At 44.8% G+C, this 15,553-nt stretch overlaps 2 protein-coding genes and 1 long non-coding RNA gene across 14 annotated transcripts in view; 2 read left to right on the top strand and 1 right to left on the bottom strand.

Annotated features, from left to right (window-relative positions):
• The first annotated feature begins 71 nt into the window (after positions 1–71).
• On the top strand, positions 72–14,147 carry RNF8 (ring finger protein 8). 11 transcript variants are annotated; one of them, XM_087775902.1, is made up of 9 exons: positions 72–259; positions 2,660–2,788; positions 4,328–5,068; positions 6,226–6,288; positions 7,134–7,223; positions 8,384–8,491; positions 9,490–9,694; positions 10,513–10,550; positions 11,571–11,668. In XM_087775902.1, exons 1-8 carry the CDS (start codon positions 167–169, stop codon positions 10,524–10,526), a joined length of 1,443 nt encoding a protein of 480 aa, XP_087632028.1. In that variant the 5' UTR covers positions 72–166; the 3' UTR covers positions 10,527–10,550; positions 11,571–11,668. The 11 variants fall into 11 exon arrangements, with proteins under 11 accessions (XP_087632028.1, XP_087632027.1, XP_087632024.1 ...); XM_087775901.1 differs by having other exon boundaries at positions 9,490–9,701; positions 11,571–11,629; XM_087775898.1 differs by having other exon boundaries at positions 9,490–9,701; positions 10,437–10,550; positions 11,571–11,585.
• On the bottom strand, positions 4,307–15,519 carry LOC148053252 (uncharacterized). The gene is made up of 3 exons (XR_015708466.1): positions 15,271–15,519; positions 5,791–6,012; positions 4,307–4,436 (listed from the first exon to the last, which is right to left on the bottom strand). It is a non-coding gene; the product is annotated as an uncharacterized LOC148053252 (long non-coding RNA).
• Positions 14,174–15,553, top strand: part of CMTR1 (cap methyltransferase 1) — a 36,435-nt gene continuing 35,055 nt past the window's right edge. For both annotated transcript variants that reach the window (XR_015708465.1, XM_087775892.1), the window contains exon 1: positions 14,174–14,339. Coding sequence is in view for 1 of the 2 variants with exons in the window: in XM_087775892.1 (XP_087632018.1) it covers positions 14,174–14,339 (166 nt within the window). In the remaining variant the exon portion in view is untranslated. The remainder of the gene's footprint in view (positions 14,340–15,553) is intronic.

Genomic DNA, 15,553 nt, shown 5'->3' with positions numbered 1-15,553 from the left:
CGCAACCGCCCTCGCTTCCTCCTAGGGCGCATGCGCGGCCTCCTCTCGCGCTCCGGGCTCGATTAGCCGGGCTGCTGGGCGGTGCGCGGCCGCTGCGCCGTCTCTCGCCTCGCGAGAGTGCCGCCGCCGCAGCGATTGCTCCCGCCTGTCGCGGCGGGCGGACGCCATGGCGGCGGCGCGCGGGGCTTCCCGCCTGGCCTGGTGCCTCCGCCGGGTCGGGGCCAGCGGCGACTGGCTCCTGCTGGAGGCCGGCACGCAGGTGAGCCGCCACGGCACGGCACGGCACGGCACGGGGGGGGCAGCGGCGGCCGAGGCGCGGCCATCGGCGCCGCCCGGGGCGGGGGGGGCGTTACCGGAGCCCCGTGGCGGCCTGCTCCTCCCCGGCGCTTTGTTCCGGAGCCTCGTCGTTCCTTAACGCGCTTCCGAGGAGAGCGAAGCCCGGCCCCGCCCCGGTTAACGAGCGGCGGTTGTGAGTTGCCGCGGTGCGGGCCCGGCCGCCCCGGAGTCCCGCTCGCCAGGGCTTCGTGGCTGGTGTTTTTTAGCACGGCCTGGTATTGACATAGTTGTTTGCGTGACGGCAACGTGACGGGGGAGGGGGACGCGGCATCCTCAGCCTAATTGACGAGGTGACGCTTTGGCGTGGTTAACTACCTCAGGTATTTGAGTTTCGTGGCTTCCGTTACTCAGGTGTAAACGAGGTCATGTTTTAGATCCGCTGCGGCGGGGTAGGGGGAGAACCCTTCTCCGGTGGTCGTGTGCTTTCACTGACGAGCCCGGGTGGGTCCGGAGCCCAGCAAGGGAGCGGGGCTGCGGAGGGCGGCCGCTGCCGGAGGGCTGCCCTTCGGTTCGGTGCTGCCGGACCTTGTTCCTTACCCGTTGCAAAAGGTAACCCCCTTACCTCACCTTTCGGCGCTGGGCAGCTCTTCGAGCAAAGGCGTAGTTGTGTCGCTCTGCCACCGTGGGCTCGAAGCCACGAGGTGTGCGAGCGTGCTCAGCGACGGGCTCGCGTTGATGCATCTGCAGAACGTGCGGCGGGGCTCTGCTGATCGCGCGGGGAACCCCGTTCAAGGCGTTGTTACTCTGATCGTCGGCACAGGCAACGGGGGGACGGACTGACGGCGTCCCGGTACCGCAGGCCGGCCAGGAGACGGGCCGGCGTGCCAGCACGAGCTGCTCTCGCTGGGGGTTTAACGGTGCCAAGCTGCAGCGCCGAGGCGCGGGGCCGTGCGGCGGCGGGCGGCAGCGGGCTCCGGCAGGCCGGTGGTAACGCCTCAGCCCCTCGCCGCGGTTCGCTCAACGGACGCGGTCGAGGGGAGGTTTTGCGACTGGCCCTACTTGGTCTCGCTTGTTTTAGCGCATGAGGCCAGGCGGGTGTCTGCGACCGGGCGCTGCGAATCGTTCGCGTGGGTTAGGCGTTTCTGTTGCAACTGCAGGGACAAGTGCAAAGCTGAGTTTATAACGGAATCTGCCCCAGTCTCTGTACTTCTAACACATGCAATTCATGTTGACAGAACACTAACAGGTATGAAGCATTGAAGAGGTAGGGATCAAACGTGGTTACGCTTGCTTTCATGATGTTAGTTTGCTTCCTCGCGTTTAGCTATGGCACGGGAGTCCAAGTTCTTGCTTTCAACTCAAGGTGAGACCTGCTCAGGTAATGTGTAGCGAATGAACTTTTTTTGACTGCAGCATCTTGCCATCTTGTAGGAATTGGAAGGTGTGATGCGAATGAGTTGGGAGCGCAGGGGAAAAGAAGGGCAGCCTTCATCTAAGGCTACACTGGATCCATGCAGTTGTCTAATGACGTGATAAGCTGACTGAAAACTTGTGCGACGCAGAGATGAATAAGAAAAGTGTGCGTGATTATCAGATCTTGCAAAGGAGGCAGGGGAGGGAGGGAGAACAAAGTCCTACTTTAAATGGTAGCCTGCACTTAGATCAGATTTAATAAGATACTGTGAAACGGTATGATTAAATTATGTCCTTTCTTCCAAAGATGCTATTAGAGTCTCATCAGATTATTTAGGTCACTTTCACTGCTGGTTATGAACTGCATGTAGCTTAGTTTCTGAGCCTTAAGAATGATGGTGTGATTTACAAAAGTGTTGTGCATTTAGGGCATGGTTACATGTGCTTTTTTTTTTTTTGATGGCAATTTTCTGGGCTATTTTTTCCTGTGTCTTTCCTGTCTACAGACAGTTGAACAGATGCAGCTAGCAAAAGAAGAACGTAAGAAGTAATCTTGAGACCCATGAACAATTGTACTGTTTTGAAAAAATGGTGTTTAGTTAGGTAATGAATAAGGTGGGACACAGATGGATTCAGAGCGGCTTTGAGCAGCTTTATTGCTGACGAAGATTTCCATGAAACCAAGGCTGTAACCTGCCTTAGAGCAATCAAATTTTCCTCAATGGGAAACGCAATACTTCAAACTTTGTAGGTTTCCATTTTCTATCTACTCTTGAGTTTAAATGCAAAAAAAAAAAAAACCAAACCAAAACAAAAAGAACAAACAACTAACCCATATTATCCTGAACTTTTTGGAAATAGCTATAAGATGCTAATCTAGATAGATTTCTTCTGTACTTGAATTGAAACCACATAAACTGAATTTACCATGTCGTTGCTGATTGTGGTCACTAAACTGCTTTATTTTTAGGTAACTATAGGCCGAGGATTAGATCTCACATACCAGCTGGTGTCAAAAACCTGTCCCTTGATGATCTCTCGTAAGCACTGTGTTTTCCAGCAAAATGCAGAAGGGCAGTGGACTGTCAAGGATAACAAGGTACAGAGACTGGTTAAAGACCTTTTACTCTGAGATTCACTGAAGAGAATGCCCAGTTTTGGGCTCAAACAATGTATGGGCTATGATATAATACGGTGTAAGTGTGATAGAAGGTCCATGGGAATGTGTCGTGTCTATTGTGCACTTCCAGCAGGAAGCTTCATTCTGCTGCAATGGGGGTGCAAACCGTATTGCTTTATGTAGGCTTGTCTCTTGGTTTAGCATTTTTCAGACAAGTGTAGTCTCACCAAGGGCACTTTGCAGTCTGTGAACCTGTTTTGTGTTACTCTCTTAAAAAAAAAAAAATCCTGTGAATTTTGGCAGTATTCAAAAGGATAATGTTCTTGCACTGCTAATGAAAGGATAAACTGATACTCCTTGTTGTAGTGACACAATTGCTTTCATTGTAATCAACTACAGCAAGAATCTAGTGTTAGAAAAACCATGCTTCATGTTATGTTCAAATGAGTTTTTTCTGAAAGTCCTCCTCAGCTGGTTAGAATAAAGTGTTGACATCAGTGTCCTCAGCTACATCTCACTTTGACTTCAGTAATCTGGTTTTTATATCATGATCTCTCCACTTTCTCATTCAGGCTGAAGGCTAAAATCAGTAACTTGCTTTAAAACAGCACTGGTAGAACAAAAAATGTTCAACACGTGGTGCAGATTTGAAGGATGTTTGGGTTAACAGCAGATTAGTCAGAAGGAATGGAGTGGCTACTATTAAAATTACACTGCTCTTAAAACTCTGTTGCAGTACTTGTATAAACTTGAAAACTTACAGGTTTTGCATGATTGGAAACATCTATGGTAGATTAGCTACTAACACTTCCTCTGTGTTATCACTGCTACAATTTTGTCAAGTTGTTTTATTGAACCTCTTTGAGATACATCAGTTGTTAATGATTCTGCAGTTCATCTTGAGCACGGATCAGTTTTGCTGTTTTTCAAAACTATTTATTGAGCTAGTGTCTGATTCAAAAACCTTTTTTCTGCTTTGAACATTACCTCTAGAAGAAGGTTTTCCTTCTTGTTTATATCTCCGTGTATTTATGGAGAACCATCTTTTTTTCTTTAAGCAGTATAAGCTATGCTCCTTTTTCCTTTCTAGTTTCTTCTTGAATTTCAGGTGACATTAATTGTCAAGAAAAATTACCGCAATATTCTATGTTCTTGATAATGATCTATTGTGGGGTCTTTTTATTGGTTAGTTTATATTTCTGAAGCTTTTGGGCAGTTTTTTCCCCCCTTAGAGTTCGTTCTTTTCCTTCTGCACAAGTGCATATGTTAATGTTGTTCTTAGTGCTCGTACACAAAATCTGTAATGCAGGAATAATGCACAGTAAATAATATAATGCGATAACTGTAATAAATGGGACACTAAGCCAATAAATTGGATATCGCAAGATTTATTTAAAGAGGTGGCTTGTTCTGATTGCAACACTGAAGAGGCTGGATAAGTTTACAGTTGCCAGAAATAACTTGCAGCGGACTCTGTAACTGCATATTAAATGTTGCTGATTCTCTGTTCGTTTGCAGAGTCTAAATGGAGTCTGGCTTAACAAACAGCGCCTGGATCCCTCAAAAGCCTATCCTATCGCTGAAGGAGACCGTATCCAGTTGGGAGTACCTTTGGAAAACAAAGAGACTGCTGAATATGAGTATGAAGTAATTAAAGAGGAATGGGAGAAAATCAGACCCTTTTTAGCCCAAAGGAATGACATGGGGAAAGCTAAGAGTTCAAGAACTAAACGTAAATTTAGTTTGGAGGAATCTGAGACATCTGGATCAGAAGGCCCTTCAAACTCCAAATCCAAAAGAGACAGAGTGTCCTGTGACAGTGAACCTTTGGGTAAATCATGGGGAAGGGTAGAAGAGGCCAGGCAGTTAACAGAGAAGACAGATGTCAAGCCGCCTCCTCCTGGACCAAGTGAGGAGGATAGTGGTCCAGTGCGTAGTAGCCCTGTGCACTCCGAGAAAGCCGTGCCTGTCCCCCATAAGGACCAGAAAGGCTCTGGTCTCACACAGTCATGGACTGGCTTGGAAATGCTGAGGAAAACTCTAGTAGATATAATGAAGTTAAAGGTCAAAGTGCAGGAGAAGCAGACAGCAGTTCTCAATGTGAAGCAGAGGCGCAGGAAGTGTGCCCAGAAGGAGATCCTGGCAATGGAGCAGGAGCTGCGGGAGCTGCAGGACCAGCTGTGCGTGGAACAAGAGCATCATCAGCAGCAGGTGGAAGAGCTGGAGAGGACGTTCTCTAAAGAGCAGCAGAAGCTAGAGGTATAACGGTGGTAATCTTTTTGGCCTGTGTCTTTTCATTTTTATGGGATGCCTAATATAAGACATTGATCCAAAATAAGATCTTGAACCGTACAGTAACACGAATAACGCTTGTGTGAATTACTCCTGTCAAAATTGTCATGGAAGTATTTCACTTGCAGGCATGTGTACCAAAAGAAAGTGCAGAGACAGAAGGGATTGGGCTGCATGGGGCATTAGGAAAAAGGCGCAAAATAATTTTTTAAAATTTTTTTACAAACAGGTTCATTACAGCAGGATAGTAAAGGATTTCAGTTAATAAAAAAGCATGTTTTTAAATAAAAGATCAAAAGTCTCTGCCTGATCTCCTGTGGTTACAGAGAGGACAAGTTGAAAAGCATTCACCTTAAGTGTGAATTTCTCTTGGTATATGGCTGAATTAATGCCTAGTTTGCATGGCAAATCCATTCCCTTGCCAAGCAAGTGAATTATTCTATGCCTTAATCCCTGGAGGGAGGGAGATTTTTTTTTTTTTTTTCATACTTTCAAAAAACCCTTTCTTGCAGTCTGTGTCTTCAAGCAGTATGTGTATGTTGATAAGTAGCTTTTTTAGATAACAAACTGAAGTCTTTCTATTTGAGTTTGCTCAAAATCTGGTTTAAAGGAAGTAAGAATTCATCTTGGAGTGAGTTTCAGAATTTATCAGTTACTTCCTTTAAAGTCTGCTGCTAAAGGCAAGATACCTGTATCAGAAGTGCCGAAAGTCTCGAGTTGTGTGCTTAGGCAGAATGGGAAGTCAATGGGAAGTTCAGCAGGAGCCGTAGGTATGTCTGACCTCTTTGAATGCGCTCAAAGATAGACTCGCAGCTTTTTCTCATGTTTAAGCTGGTGCTGACCTCTTTGCTTCTATGAACATGCCGGTGCCTTTAGAGCTGGAATAACGTGGAGGTGTTCCAAGTATGTAACTGTAAGTGATATATCCATTTTAACTGCACAGTAAACGATAGCTCTAATTTCTGTCATACGTGTGTAACACTAGAGTGGGACATCTCAGGGTTTGCTGAAAACCATCATTGTTTCTTTAAGCATATCCTCTGAAGAGAGTGTGCAAAGTAGTCATTTTCTGTCCTTTACTTTCTTCAAGCCTTTATTTTTTTTTTTTTCCTTTCCCTGCCCAGGGAGTAAAGTGGCAACACGGGGAAGAGAATCTGAAGGAGCAGCTGGCCCAGGTCCTGCAAGAGGCAAGTAGTTACGAGTCTAGGTTTGGTCTAACTGTGTAACTCAGATATTTAAATCTATCTTACTGCTGTGGCCTCTTGGTAGAAGACGAGGATTTTGCCTTAGGTGCAGATTGGATGATCTTCATTTACAGACCAAATTTCTGTCAGAAAGTGGCAGACCTTGCTTTGTGGGAGTTGCTATTTGCCAGCAAATATTGTGAGAATATGCACTCAGATTGAAAGCATTAAGTAGCTGCAGTGATATTTTTTGTTTGTTTTTTTGTTTTTTTTTTTTTTAATTTCAATTTGGTCCTTGGGCTGGTGGGCTTTTTTGTGAGGTCTGTCTGCTGGGTTTCTGTTTTGGGGAAGTTGTTTTGGCAATTTTAACCAGATGAAAAGAAATTCACTCTTGGTTAGGAATGTTTTTGAAAGAGATTGCCACACACTTAGGTTTCCTAGGCTTTTTCCAAAAGGCTTTTCCTTTTGGGAAGCTAATCTGAAAACAGCTTCAGGTAACCCTGCATACAGTGACAGGTTTTTGTGATCCTTAGGTGTCAAATACCCCTTGATACTCAAATGCCTCAGATGCGCTCAAAATGGTGACCGTCAAACCAAACTGAAATTAAAGTGTAACCTGGGAGAGGGAATGAGAAGTGCCACGACACTGGGAAGGTCATAAACAACTGGCACTACATTCCAATTTTAAGTTAAGGCTAAACTGCCTGAACAACTCATATAGACATGTGTTGCTCTTTTAGGAGGGGATTAGGAGAAATGAGTATGCTGAACCTCATGATTATGGCCATATATATTTAATAGGATAGGATAATGGCACTCTTATAATTTCTGAGGTGGTGTTGTTACAGCATCATGCTTTGATGGAAGAACTGAGCCGTAGTAGAAAAGATTTTGAGGAGATAATTCGAGCCAAGAATAAAGAACTGGAAGAAACCAAGGTAAGGAATAACTGAGTTCTCAGTTTTATTCATAAGTGAAACATGATACGGTGGCAGCAGAGGAGATGGTTTATTTAACATTTGTCTTGACTGTACTTTGCCTCCCACAGTGAAAAACTCCTGTATTTTGAGGTGGCAGCTGCCTCTAGTTTCCAGGATTAGGGGAGAATACACCTGGCGGTGTTCAGAAATTAGTGTTGAACAGTCATTATGTAGAACTTTCTCAATCACAAAGAAAGCCCAGAGCACCTGAACTGTGTGTTGTGAAGGAGAAATGGGCCCATACCACCCTTTCTTTAAAAAAAAAAAAGAGTCTGTTTGAAAAGTGAGGTGCTTCATTTTGAGTTCGAGTGCATTCAAGGAAAACTGCAGTGTTTCAGCAGCCCTACAAAAGAGTGTAGGACTGAAACAACATGGAATTTGAATAATGAATGAGATAAGCCACATTTCTTCCTGCCCTTGACACAAGGTGATGAGTGGAAAATAATTAAGGACCTGTTCCTTTGCTGTGTCTTACTCTTGGAAGTTATCACACTATCCACTTCTGGCTGTTTGCTTTATGGTTTTTTTTTATGTTGTCTTTGCAGCTCTGTTGCTGTTTGAAGTATAGCTTCAATTGGAAGAATTTCTCTCTTATTTTTAGAAGATAGAGCAGGTACCTAGGAGCCTAATTTAAGTCCAAACAAAAAAAAAATTTGGGGCAGTTAAATGCAAGTAAACGTTTTAAATTCTTATGCTTCCTTTTTTTAATATTTGAGGTATTTTGTCTGTTGGGTGTTTTGTGCTCTACATCAGACATCAACAGAACTGTTCTGTTGACTTAAGCCAAGCTCATGCCAGGAAGAGGTTGAAAGAGATTCTGAAAAGATTGATCCAGATGGTAGCTTCTTTAGGCTGAAGGGAATTTTGGTAAGAGCTGCTGTTCTTGCTTGTAAGTTGTCTACAGTGGGTGGGAATATTTTCAATACTGCCGTGACTACAAAGAGGAGAGAGGTTACAGATCTGGGTATATAATAGACACAGACTTGACAGGTGGAGACTTGCACTTGCATGGTTTTCTACTTGTACTACTTTCCCCTGCACACACACTTCCTGCCAATATTATATTGAGTAGAACCTTGTTCTTTGTTGATACATGGCCATATGTACTTTTCCACTAGGAGGAGAAGGAAAAGGTGAGAGCCCAAAAAGAAGAGGTGTTGAATCAGATGAATGACGTGTTGGAGAATGAGTTGCAGTGCACAATCTGTTCTGAGCACTTTATCGAGGTATGCTTAAACTGGTACGGGTTTGCCAGTAAAGAAGAGACTTGAGAAGGTTTCCCTAGTTCTATTAAAGCAATGGTCAAGCTTATTTCTTTACTTCACTAGTTTAACAGTCCCAATAGACCCACAGTGAGTTGTGGGTAAGGGTTCGTCCAGAAATCCATTCTGTCTGCCCTAACTCTTCTCCTGGGTAGCAAGTTCAGCTTTAATGTCTCTACCTGCATAGAGATGAGTGCTTAATCCTAAAATGCATATAGGCTTGCAGCAGTTTTGGGTGTTTTTGAACTGGTGCTCTGAGCTGCTGCTGACAGCCTGCGTGGGGAAGAATCATTTAGTAGTGGACCTTGCTTTAAGTTGACTAGGGTTGGACTGCTTCAGGTTTAGATCTAGGAAGAGGTTAGTAAAGGAAGGGAGGTGCAGTGTTCAGTCAAGTCTTGAACCATTTATATTGTTCAGATAAACCCTTTCTTTGAGAAACTGGCCTGCTTTCATTTGATTCTAGAAGTGATAGGCTGTGCCTGAAATGTAGACTGTTATTTCTGTTCCTGTTTTGCTAGAACTTCAGTTTCATTCCATTCATTTCTGCTACAGGAAACCTGATGTGTTAGCCTTGTTATAATGACTTAAGAGCTAGCTGAAATTTTAATTTCTGGTTTCTCAGTAATTTAAGATGCTATTCTATAGTATCTGAGTTTTTCCATAATTTATCCTTTTCAAATTGGAGAAACTTACAATAGAATTAATTCTTTTTGTCTGTGTTTCTGACTTGCTGTGATCTATGGTGAATCCATTAACCAGCTTGTAAAACTTGTCTGCGCTTTGGCATGGGAGAGTTTTTGCGTGTAACCCCTACAAAGGCTAAAGAAAAGGGGCTTTGGGCTTCTCCACCCACTTCCCTTATATAAAGTGTTCATCTAATGTTTTTCTGACTTCAGTATTTTTTTCTTGACAATGCTTGTGTGAGCATGCTCTGATAAGTGTCCTTCCATTGAATTCCACAGGCGGTCACTCTGAATTGTGCTCACAGCTTCTGCTCCTACTGTATCAACGAGTGGACGAAACGTAAAGTGGAGTGCCCTATCTGCAGGCAGGAGATCAAATCAAAGACACGCTCTCTGGTGCTGGATAACTGCATTGACAGGATGGTAGAAAAACTGGATGCGGAAATGAAAGAGCATCGCCTGACCCTTATCAGAGAGCGGAAAGGTGAGAGGTGGGTGGATGTGGCATGATGAGTACAATCTCTCATTCCATCTATTTTGTACAACTTCCTTTGGCACCTATATACCAAGGAGATGCTTGGGGAATGCAGCAGAAACACACGAAAATTAATTTTAAGATATGTTCTGTAACTAGCTTTACTGCACGGTAAAATAAAATTCATAAAAAGTTTGGAAAAAGACTTCGGTATGAATTCCACAGTCAACTTCACCATGCTAAAGGTTATGCTGTTTCAAAGAGATCACTAAATAAAAGCAAAACTGTATGGAACAGGCCTTGAAAAATTTACCAGGCACCTTTTGATTAAACTATTGACTACATCATTGCAAAAACTCAGCAGAGCAGTGCCTGATGAGAAACTCTGAATTCTCTTCTGTGTGCTAGATCTGTGTAGGAAATCTGTGAAGGGAATGCTGGTGTGTCATGTAAGTGCGTGGCTGAAGTGGCAGTTGCTCTGCCACGTTCATTTTTGTAGAATTAAAGCCACTGTGGCTTAAATGCATAACCTCTTGCCTAGTTGTAGCTAAAAGACTGTGCATGACAGTGATGGCTTTAAGTGAAACTCCAGTGTGGGGCATTCCTATTCTGCTTCCCTCTTCCAACTTGGTTTCTAGAGCACTTGATACTGGTATCTAGGTGCTGAAATATAGAAGTCTTTTCCTGCTACCCCTTAATGAATTTCAGTTGTTGTGTTCCCTGAAGTAATTGTCTTGTTTTCCCCTCATAGAGGCGAGTGCATGATCCTTCATTTTGCAATGTGTCAAGCCTTTTACCTAATGAAGGGTGCTTTTGAAACGTTTCAGATTCTCCATGGTGACACAGAATGACATCGCTAAGCAGTGTTAGTTCAAGCCTGAAATTATAACCTATTTAACCAACTCAGTCTGATTCCCTTGGGAAATGCTACACTGCTCAGAGGCTGCCCAGCTCGGCTTCGTGAATTGCTCTCACCTCTGCAGAACTGCCACTGCTCTTGTGTAATACGCACATCTGCAGAGTGTGCCGTAGCACTATTGAAGTGTCTCATCAGGTAGCTCATGGTGATTAGATGAAGTGGAGCCTTCATTGGAGCCCACTTCATTTCTGTACGGTAAAGCAGAGGTCTTCACGCTTGTTTCAACAAAAAAGAAATAAGCTCATAGCCTACCTTCATATGTGATAGATGCTCTAATTATATAAACGACTTGGTAGGAAATCATTTAGCTTCATCATGACACACTTTGGGAAGAAGGATGAATTGTTTCTGTGCAGTCTTTTTGTTCAGTGATGGAAACATTTTGATTGAGATGAAGATAACCGTATGTCTATTTAAACATGAATTCCTAAGCAGAAACCAGCTGAAAGAGAAATAATGATGCAAGTAGCACTTGAGAAGCTCAGACAGAGTTTCCCAAGAGGCCTTTCCAAGAGCCTTAGTAGAATGGGCACCAACAGGACAGCCTGCGCTCTTAAATATGTGGAGGTTTTGATGGGGTCGTAAGCATCCTGAACAACCGTTACTTGTTTGAGAGCTCCTTGCCGCATTTTGTTCCTTCCCTCTTCCTTACCTGGCAAGGCACTGCAATACTTAGCCACTTCCCTTGCCAATTATGTGCCAGTGAAGGGATGGAGAATGTCTCCGTCTCATCTGTGCCATCTTAACAGGACAAGGCATATAGGAAACTTAAGAAAACAAACAAAAAACCCAACCCTTTGTTCTTTTAATGCTGAAAATGCAAAAGAAAAAGGCCTATGCCCTGCAGCTTGAAAGACCTATTGCAAACTGACAGTGAGAGGTTGTAAGTTTCAAAGAGAGCTAGTAATTTAGCGTTTGTGGTTACAGTGGTCACTGCTAACTTTCGTATCTGTGTTTTGAATGCAGAGAAACAGAATGTGTTGGTGAAACCAGCCACAGACAATGACAGCAGTGTCATTTCTTCCATCTACTCCATCTTGTCGATGAGCAGTTGCGACAGTGAGGACTCTGAAGAGGATTCTTACTATAATGAAAGCTATGACGTTATCTAAACACTGTTACTGCAGGCTCGTTTGCCTGTGTGCTGCCCAGAACCAACCTAATGGTGTTCGGTTGACTGCTGCTGGATAAGTGGACTGGACGCCTGGAAGGAGAGACTCTGAAGAGGCTGGAGCTGAGAACTAGCAGCATTTGGAACAAGGACCTTATTTTTTAAATGAATGTACAGAAGCTTGATCTCTAAAACAAAATTGGGATTGTGAGAGAACAAACTGCCATTATGCTAGATGGTTGACATACAAAACCTAGGCTTCCACGATCGCTTGTGACCTGCTCGGTGTAATGTAACAGTTTGTATGCGTCACTGCCCTTTCCTTAGTGAATGACATATTTAAATGTGTACATCAGCTTCCCTTACTTCAGGCAGCGGAGGGAGTGGCCCAAGCTATTTGAGAACTTGGCTATCCCCACCAGCAGGCAGGAGAGCTGTATCAGGAAAAAGTGCGAACGTGGGTTTTCCTCTTGAATTTCATATGGCAGCTAGAGTCATCCCAGGCCACTGGCAGTAAAGGTAACAAAGGTTGGGTTATGGACCCTGTCAGCCTTAAGTGCTTAAATGCATCATAAGCTGAGCTGCTGGCCATCCGTTTGCTCTGTCGATGTTACTCATTTTCTGTTAGATAGGGATGGAGAAGATGAAGTCTTCTGGAGTTCCTTAGCTAGTGCTCTTTTCATATAGTATCTTTGGTTTGTTCCCTCTTCAGGCTTTTGCATAAAGGGTTTTAGAATTGGGAAGCAGCGCATCCAAAAGTTATTAACAATGACTTCAGAAACACATATAGTTCTTGTCAGCAGCAGAGAGGAACCTCTTCAGAAGTGCTGCTGTCTGAATTAGTGAAATGTCCTGTTGGCAGGGTAGGAAAGCAGCATCTGTAGGCAACCACAAGGCACAGAAGGAAGCATTTAGTTTTACTGTTTACAAGACATTGCTGTTGAGCCGTGGGTTGTACTACCCTCACAGCAAATCACTCATCCCTACGAAACTGGGCAAGCCTTGCCTCATCTTATCATGAATTTGTCTATTAAGTTCCATTTTCAGTGGCATACGCTTTTGACTTAGCCGTTACCTGGAAAGGACTGTTTTACACTGTGAGAAGAGGATGGGGGAAGCCTTTCTCATCTGTAATATTTCTTTGGCTATTTGTATGTACTTTCTTGTTTCTATGTTTATTTTGTTTAAGAAGGAAAATACAAATCCATTTCTGCATTAGTCTTCCTTGGTGCAGCTACTGAGATGAATGTCTTTCTCCTAATTGTCTTAGATTTTTTGAGAAAACGGACTATCTCATTTTAATGACTTTGCTTCACGTTTTAATTGCTGTAAGCAGTGTGACTATTTTAAAGTTATCTGAAAGACTCGTGCATTCAGGAATTGATAAAAGACAACTCAGCTCTTCAAGCCTGTGGCTACCCTAATGGTAATTTAGTAGATACAATCATACCTCTTATCTTCTTCCACTAAAGAGAGATCTCATTAAAAAGGTGCACGAATGATGAAGCTGCCCTAAGGAAGTAGTGCATTCTGACAGATTTGATTGGTAGGACTTAAACAGGGGAGGTGGGTCTGATCTGTGGGCCAGGCACTTTTCTGAAAATCTTCGTGTAAGGTTTCTTTTGTGAGGGAGTCGTTACATCTTGAGTTTTCATCTTTCCCTTTTAATGTTCATTTTCTATATGGGCTCTTGAAGGTTTCTTTTGTGAATATATGCTCCCTAGGATGTGTGAGAGAAGAGGGTTCCTCAAAACACTTGTGAAATAGGCTGACATTGGAACAGGCATTCCTGATGAAGAGGAGTAGGAGGAAAATACTCTGGTTACCTAGGACTGCAAATTCTTCTACTGTGTCTCTCTTCCGTGTCGCTGCGCTTTTTTTGCTTGTTTCATTTTGCCAAATATATTTATTTTGTTCTGTTGGTGTTTATGCATATTGCAGAGAAGGATAATGCTTCTCCTAGTAACGGAGTAGTTCTTTGGTGTGATTTCTGAGTGTGTCCTCCTTTCACTAGACTATGAAGAACATCAGTGGCATACCAAGCCACTTCCACTGTTACTGGCAGGTGCATAGCGTGTAAGGGTCCAAGGAGAGAGGTTAAGTAACAATACTGTTCGCTTGCAAAAGCATTTCACTGACAAAAGCAGACCTCTCCTCCCAGCTCACTAAGTTCCTCAGTAAAACTACTATCAGATACAGAGCTGATGGCTAGACATACAGAAATGTCAGGTGAACTATTGAGCTTCTGGAAAAGATGTCCATGTTTCTAATATTGTGCTCTCCTTTGGTCTAAAGTATGGATCCTTTCTTCTACTTGATTGTACATCTGAATTTCCCCTTGGAGATTTCATGCCCTGAACCGTTACCCGTCTTGGGATGGCATCAAGCATTTCCACTCTCACATCCAGGATTTCGGTTACAACGCTGAGCTAGTCACAGCTGATGCACAGCAGGCTTGATGCAGGTTCAAGACTTGCTGCTTTCTGTTGGAAGACAGCTGTCATGTCGTGTGATAATCAAACACTTCCAGAGCGATACATTGTTTATCAAAGTCAGCAGGAATAGCTGGGAAGGAGTGCTAATGGACTGCGGAACAGGACCATCGCAGAGGGACAGTGTAACTGGTGCGTAACTCCTGCAGATCTATGGATTCCAGGATCAGTCTGGCAATGGCTTTTCTCTTGCTTATGTAGTCGACCAAGTTAGTGCTTGGTGAGCCTTAGCAACAACTGTCATTTAACTTTGCAGAACATGTAAAAGGCAATTTAATAATCTAGCTGTGTGCCACCCCCTCACAATTTAAGTGTTTTTTTCCAAAGATACGCTCTGGCTAGTCAATGTTTTGCTTCCCGCTCATAGTCCTTCTTCCCTCCTGCCAGTCCCTTGTGCCCTAACTTCACGTATTTAGACAGATACCTCGCAGCAGTTAGGTAAACTGTGCTTCCCAAAGAGTATGCTCCTGTCCCTTGGTGCTACTGTGTTTGTTTTGGTGTTTAAGATTAAGCATTCCCGCCTGCGTACTGAGTGTGCCCCTGGGTTTCAAGCTTAACGCGAAGTACAAGACAGCTCAATTAGCGTTTGAAATCCTCATGACAAATAATCTATAGACGTGTATTAGGCTGGCTTTTATTGTGTGAAAAGCTTTTATCATCGCTGGCCTTACAAAACCTGTTCTGCCTCTGCAGAAGTAGCGGAGCTGTGGCTGGTTGCTGGTGAAGTGCCCGGGGGCCAGCAGGCTCTGGGCCTGGGAGGCCTGCCCGGCCTGTGCCAGCAACGGCGCTCCCAGCCGCCCGGGCCGGGCCGGGCCGGGCCGGCACCGCGGCCGTGCGGGCGGAGGCCGGCCCCGCTGCCCGCGGCCACCGCCGGGGGGTCTCCGGCAGAAGCATAAAAAAAAGCTGTTTTTCTTAGAAAGTGCCACTTTTAAGGCAGTGGCTGAATTATTTGTGCGTTGACACGCTTTACGTACATTTTTATATACAATATATTTACAAAAATTACGCATATGTGACATTTTACATAGAATGTCAGTGTGTTTTCGCCCCTATGCGCCCCTACCTCACCTCCACGGGGAAGGACGGAGGCCGCCGGCTGCCTGCTTCCCCAGAGAGCCGGGACCTGCCCGTGGCCTGCGTCCCGCCCCGCTCGCGGCGGGCAGGGCCGGACAGGGCGGCCCGGGGGCGTCCCAGGCCCGGGGGCGGCCGCGCCGCCGGCGTTGCTCAGCGATCCGAGGGGGCCTCGCGGAGGGGGCGCCGCGCCCGCTTCCGGGTGGAGGCTGCCCGCGGCGCGCCTGCGGGAAGCGGCCCCTCCGTGCCGGCGCGGGCGGCGCGTCACTGTCGCG

This window comes from Nipponia nippon, unplaced genomic scaffold, assembly GCF_047370975.1.
Source record: "Nipponia nippon isolate SJK-2023a ecotype South Korea unplaced genomic scaffold, ASM4737097v1 scaffold_4, whole genome shotgun sequence".
NCBI lineage: Eukaryota > Metazoa > Chordata > Aves > Pelecaniformes > Threskiornithidae > Nipponia > Nipponia nippon.
The sequence above is the reverse complement of the archived record's forward strand: the minus strand, read 5'-3'. Positions and strand labels throughout refer to the sequence as shown.

Coding starts and splice junctions, on each gene's coding strand:
- RNF8 (XM_087775908.1), top strand. CDS start 167: ATGGCGGCGGCGCGCGGGGCTTCCCGCCTGGCCTGGTGCCTCCGCCGG. Junction 2,789..4,327: donor GGACTGTCAAGGATAACAAG/GTACAGAGACTG, acceptor GTTCGTTTGCAG/AGTCTAAATGGAGTCTGGCT. Junction 5,069..6,225: donor AAGAGCAGCAGAAGCTAGAG/GTATAACGGTGG, acceptor TTCCCTGCCCAG/GGAGTAAAGTGGCAACACGG.